Source organism: Tachysurus vachellii, chromosome 11 (genome assembly GCF_030014155.1).
Source record: "Tachysurus vachellii isolate PV-2020 chromosome 11, HZAU_Pvac_v1, whole genome shotgun sequence".
Lineage (NCBI taxonomy): Eukaryota > Metazoa > Chordata > Actinopteri > Siluriformes > Bagridae > Tachysurus > Tachysurus vachellii.
The window spans coordinates 2,040,001-2,045,496 of record NC_083470.1 but is presented as its reverse complement, the minus strand read 5'-3'; the positions used below and the strand labels follow the sequence as shown (position 1 = coordinate 2,045,496).

The 5,496-nt window shown below is 45.1% G+C and overlaps 1 protein-coding gene across 3 annotated transcripts in view; it reads left to right on the top strand.

The window, feature by feature from the left end:
• The first annotated feature begins 340 nt into the window (after nucleotides 1-340).
• plin3 (perilipin 3) overlaps nucleotides 341-5,496 on the top strand; it is an 8,819-nt gene continuing 3,663 nt past the window's right edge. The window contains exons 1-6 of one of the 3 annotated variants that reach the window (XM_060881319.1): nucleotides 346-399; nucleotides 1,391-1,445; nucleotides 3,599-3,694; nucleotides 3,854-4,049; nucleotides 4,271-4,353; nucleotides 4,836-5,067. In XM_060881319.1, coding sequence (XP_060737302.1) covers nucleotides 3,626-3,694; nucleotides 3,854-4,049; nucleotides 4,271-4,353; nucleotides 4,836-5,067 — 580 coding nt within the window. In that variant the 5' untranslated portion in view covers nucleotides 346-399; nucleotides 1,391-1,445; nucleotides 3,599-3,625. Of the gene's footprint in view, nucleotides 400-1,390; nucleotides 1,446-3,598; nucleotides 3,695-3,853; nucleotides 4,050-4,270; nucleotides 4,354-4,835; nucleotides 5,068-5,496 lie in introns of all 3 variants that reach the window. The other 2 variants (XM_060881320.1, XM_060881318.1) reach the window with 2 other exon arrangements.

The window sequence follows — 5,496 nt, the reverse complement described above, 5'->3', positions numbered from 1 at the left end:
GTTAGAATTTGTTAGAAAAAAAAATCGAATTAAATCCTAAATAACCTGAAATAAAATCGAGACTTAAAGTGTAATAAATGTGACCTTAATAAATAATAGAGACGTGAAAGTTGAAGGAAAAACAGTTGTGTTTATTAATCAGCTGTAAAAATGTTCTAAACTCTAAACTCTCTCTTTATACAGACTGAGTTGAGAATCTAATCACATCCTGCTTTAATCATCACAAACTAATGCTGAGCTTTGAGCCAAGTTGGAGTTTCACAATACAGGCACTGAAAGCTGATTGGTGGGTTGAGTAAAGCTCCTCCCCCTCTGGTTATGTCATGTCTTGTGGCTTTATGTGAACTCTGGAGTTTCATTATTGTTCAGCAAGACGAGGACAACAGGACACACTGACAGGTCAGACACACACACACACACACACACACACACACAGAGCTGGGAGGTCAGGGTTTTGCCTTTTTTCCATGACATTGTGTTGTTAAAAACAATTGTTATTGTGTGAAATTTCATGGTTCATTCACTGTGTCTGTGTGTGTGTGTTTTCACAGTTTGTTCACTGTTTCTGTGTATGTGTGTGTTTACAGTTTGTTCACTGTGTGTGTGTTTTCACAGTGTGTGTGTTTTTACAATTTGTTCACTGTGTGTGTGTGTTTTACAGTTTGTTCACAGTGTGTGTGTGTTTTCACAGTTTGTTCACAGTGTGTGTGTGTGTTTTACAGTTTGTTCACAGTGTGTGTGTGTGTGTGTTTTACAGTTTGTTCACAGTGTGTGTGTGTTTGTGTTTTACAGTTTGTTCACAGTGTTTGTGTGTTTTACAGTTTGTTCACAGTGTGTGTGTGTGTGTTTGTGTTTTACAGTTTGTTCACAGTGTGTGTGTGTGTGTGTGTGTGTTTTACAGTTTGTTCACAGTGTGTGTGTGTGTGTGTTTTACAGTTTGTTCACAGTGTGTGTGTGTTTTACAGTTTGTTCACAGTGTGTGTGTGTGTGTGTGTGTGTTTGTGTTTTACAGTTTGTTCACAGTGTGTGTGTGTGTGTGTGTGTGTGTGTGTGTGTGTTTTACAGTTTGTTCACAGTGTGTGTGTGTGTTTTACAGTTTGTTCACAGTGTGTGTGTGTGTTTTACAGTTTGTTCACAGTGTGTGTGTGTGTGTTTGTGTTTTACAGTTTGTTCACAGTGTGTGTGTGTGTGTGTGTTTTACAGTTTGTTCACAGTGTGTGTGTGTGTGTGTGTGTGTGTGTGTGTGTGTGTGTGTGTTTTACAGTTTGTTCACTGTGTGTGTGTGTGTGTGTGTGTGTGTGTGTTTTACAGTTTGTTCACAGTGTGTGTGTGTGTGTGTTTTACAGTTTGTTCACAGTGTGTGTGTGTGCGTGTGTGTGTGTGTTCACAGTGTTACAAACTGGTCTGGGTTGGTCAAAAACTGGTCCTGACTGGAAATCCCTGAAGTAAATATTTTTTTTGGTCATTTCTCTCTGACACGGTGGAGTTTCAGATGTTCAGTGATGGAACCTTCGTCTCCTGTAGCTATAAACACACTGCTGACAGCTGAGGAAGAAGCTGCTTGTGTCTTCATCACATTTGCGACACAGAGACTCCAGAGATTCGGGGTTAAAGATGACGAGCAGCGTTTCTTCATCCCTTTATTTCTCCTCTGTGACTCGCCGACGTCTTCTCTCAGCAGAGCTCCGCCCAGAAAATCATTTTACACACAAACGTTAAACTTAGTCTCTGAAGATCACGTGAAAGATCAGTTCCAGTTCCAGTTCCACGTTCCTCCGTTCCGTATCCCACAATGCTGTTGTAAAGAGATTGATGCGGCGGCGCTTTAATCCTCCAGCTCTCTCACTTCTACTCCTCAGCTGTTCATGCTACATCATCTCGCTAACATCGCTAACAACTTGTTTAGCTGCTTTGCATTCTGGGACTTTTTCCAGTCCTGAATAAACTCCTCTGTGATAAAAACACAAAGCTCCAGCTTTATCTTCTGACACTGGAGACTCCTTCCTTACACGTCTCCTTACGTGGCCCCTCCTCTATCCCGTGTTAGTTACTATAGAAACGCTAAGGTGTTAGAACAGGTGATTAGAATTGTGCTGAAGAAACTTCTGACCAATCAGAATCCAGGATCTCATACACACAGATGTGGAGATGTTTCCACAAGGCTCCGTGTTAATCTCTGACGTCTCTGATATCTGATGTGTTCCTGATATCTGATCTTTATTGTGCTCGTATCAGACGTCAGGCTGAACTTTAACCCAACGTGACAAACATGACAGTTAAACACAGTAACGTCTGAACCAAAGATCTTAAAGAGAACGGTTCTGTGTGGAACCTGATCCTCCTCCTCCTCCTCCTCCTTCTTCTTCTTCTTCTTCTTCTTCTTCTTCTTCCTCCACTTTCCTCCTCCTCCTCCTTTCATCTTTTACAGTTGTTTCAGAACTTTCATGGTGTTATTTACATACATCGACATAAAACTCAAAAGTAATGGCACCCGTTTCACCGTATGCATTTTTTCAATTATTGAAGCGGTTTATTTTCGGCACCACGAGGAGTTTTTTGGGTTCTATTGGTTGTATAAGTACAGAACTGCAGGAAACATCTATAGTTTGAGTCAAACAGTCTTATTGGGCTCAAATCTTCATAAAGTTTACTAGAGAGGGGGGGGGGTGAGGGAGAGTGAGTGAGAGAGAGAGGGAGAGTGAGAGGGAGAGACAGAGAGAGAGACAGAGCGAGAGAGAGACAGCACGACCGAGACAGAGAGAGAGAGAGACAGAGAGAGAGACAGAGCGAGAGAGAGACAGAGAGAGACAGAGCGAGAGAGAGAGACAGAGATAGAGAGACAGAGAGAGAGAGCGAGACAGAGAGAGAGACAGAGAGAGAGAGAGACAGAGAGAGTGAGAGAGACAGAGAGAGAGTGACAGAGCGAGAGAGAGACACAGAGAGAAAGAGCGAGACTGAGAGAGAGAGAGACAGAGAGAGACAGAGCGAAAGAGAGAGACAGAGCAAGAGCGAGACAGAGAGAGAGAGAGAGAGACAGAGCAAGAGAGAAACACAGAGAGAGAGAGAGAGAGAGACAGAGCGAGAGAGAGACAGAGCGACAGCGAGACAGAGAGAGAAAGAGAGAGACAGAGCAAGAGAGAGACACAGAGAGAGAGCGAGAGAGAGAGACAGAGTGAGAGAGAGAGAGAGAGACAGAGTGAGAGAGAGAGAGAGACAGAGCGAGAGAGAGACAGAGCGAGAGAGAGACAGAGCGACAGCGAGACAGAGAGAGAAAGAGAGAGACAGAGCAAGAGAGAGACACAGAGAGAGAGAGCGAGAGAGAGAGAGAGAGACAGAGTGAGAGAGAGAGAGAGAGAGACAGAGGTGTGATACTCGCTCTATCACAGATTTTTACCATCTTTCCTAAAAGTTCACAAGGTTTATTTATTAGCTGTAAATGAATGAATTGATATCGTTTCCATAGTAACAGTTCCCTCACCGGGACGCCGTACCAGACGTTATAATTACCCGTGCAGACGTTATGAAAGAAAAGTTTACTGGAAGAACTGAGCTCAGGGATTAGTGTCCGAATGATTTTACACGTCTCGTCTGTTTTCAGGACTTGTCGGTATTTTGTGCTGTGATTATGGCTGAGAACGGAAACCACGGCGAGATGGACACAGGACACGAAGCTCCGGCGTCACAGGACACACAGGTGAGACTGACACAAGAAAACACACACACACAGAGCTGTAAGGGAATTCGGGTCATTCTGTTTAAGGGAAATGAACTTACAGAGTCACTGATCTGAGCATTTGTGTCACGTCATAACTGTTGTGTGTGTGTGTGTGTGTGTGTGTGTGTGTGTGTTCAGAGTGTGATGTGTCGTGTGAGTAACCTGGCCCTGGTGAGCTCAGCGTGTGACGCCGTGTGCAGCGCCTACAGCAACACAAAGGAAAGCGTCCCTATGCTTAGAGGAGTGATCGACGCGGCCGAGAGCGGAGTTTGTACCCTGAGCACCGCCGCCAGCTCAGGAACTAAACCTCTACTGAACAAACTCGAGCCACAAAGTCAGAACCACACCCCTCTCTCTCTCTCACACACACACACACACACACACACACACACACACACAGGGCACTGACTCTGGAGACAACTGTTTTAGAGAAATTTTCTCAAATGTTCTGCGTTTCTTTTTTTCCTCTGTATGACGAACAGTAAATCATCTGGATCTTGGATTTATATTTATTTATTTATTTATTTATTTATTTATTTCCTCCTCTTTTGGCAGTTGCTGTGGTGAATGCGTACGCCATGAAAGGCCTGGACAAGATGGAGGAAACGCTTCCCATCTTACACCAGCCAGCGGACAAGGTGACAGCCCAAAGAACTTAATTTTTTTTTTGGGGGTTCGATTCCCGCCTCCACCTTGTGTGTGTGGAGTTTGCATGTTCTCCCTGTGCCTCGGGGGTTTCCTCCGGGTACTCCGGTTTCCTCCCCCGGTCCAAAGACATGCATGGTAGGTTGATTGGCATCTCTGGAAAATTGTCCGTAGTGTGTGATTGTGTGAGTGAATGTGTGTGTGTGTGTGCCCTGCGATGGGTTGGCACTCCGTCCAGGGTGTATCCTGCCTTGATGCCCGATGATGCCTGAGATAGGCACAGGCTCCCCGTGACCCGAGATAGTTCGGATAAGCGGTAGAAGATGAGTGAATGAATGAATGAATATGTGGGAATAATGTGCTGTCATTATCACAGTAATAATACTGCTACTACTAATAATACAAATAATATGAACAGATGAAAGAACACTAATTGTGTGTGTGTGTGTGTGTGTGTGTGTGTGTGCGCTGCCAGCTCGTGTCTGAGACAGTAGGAAAGGTGTATCAGTGTGTGTCTGGAGCGAAGGAGGCGGTGGTGGGGGTGATGATGGGGGGAGTGGAGATGACCCGCACTGCCCTCAGTGGGGGTATCAACAGCGTCATGGGGTCCCGTGTGGGGCAGATGGTCAGCAGCGGAGTGGGTTTGACTCTGAACCAATCGGTGGACTCGGTAGAGCAACAACTCCCGCTAACGCAGACAGAACTGGGTGAGTGCTGAATCACGTCTATACGAAGAAATCTGGATGCTGATTGTTTACAACACACTATCGTTTCTACGGTAACACCTCGTTAACAGGGGCTCGTTAAATAAAAATATAAAAAAACTATGTAACATTTACGGAAGGAATCTAGAGTGTCAGGGGTGAAGGAGAGAGAGAGAGAGAGAGAGAGAGAGAGAGAGAGAGAGAGAGAGAGACAGAGAGAGAGAGCGAGAGAGAGAGAGAGTGAGACAGAGAGAGAGAGAGAGAGAGAGAGAGAGTGAGAGATACAGAGAGAGTGCGAGAGAGAGAGTGAGACAGAGAGAGAGAGTGAGACAGAGAGAGAGAGAGAGTGAGAGAGAGAGTGAGAGATACAGAGAGAGTGCGAGAGAGAGAGTGAGACAGAGAGAGAGAGTGAGACAGAGAGAGAGGGAGTAA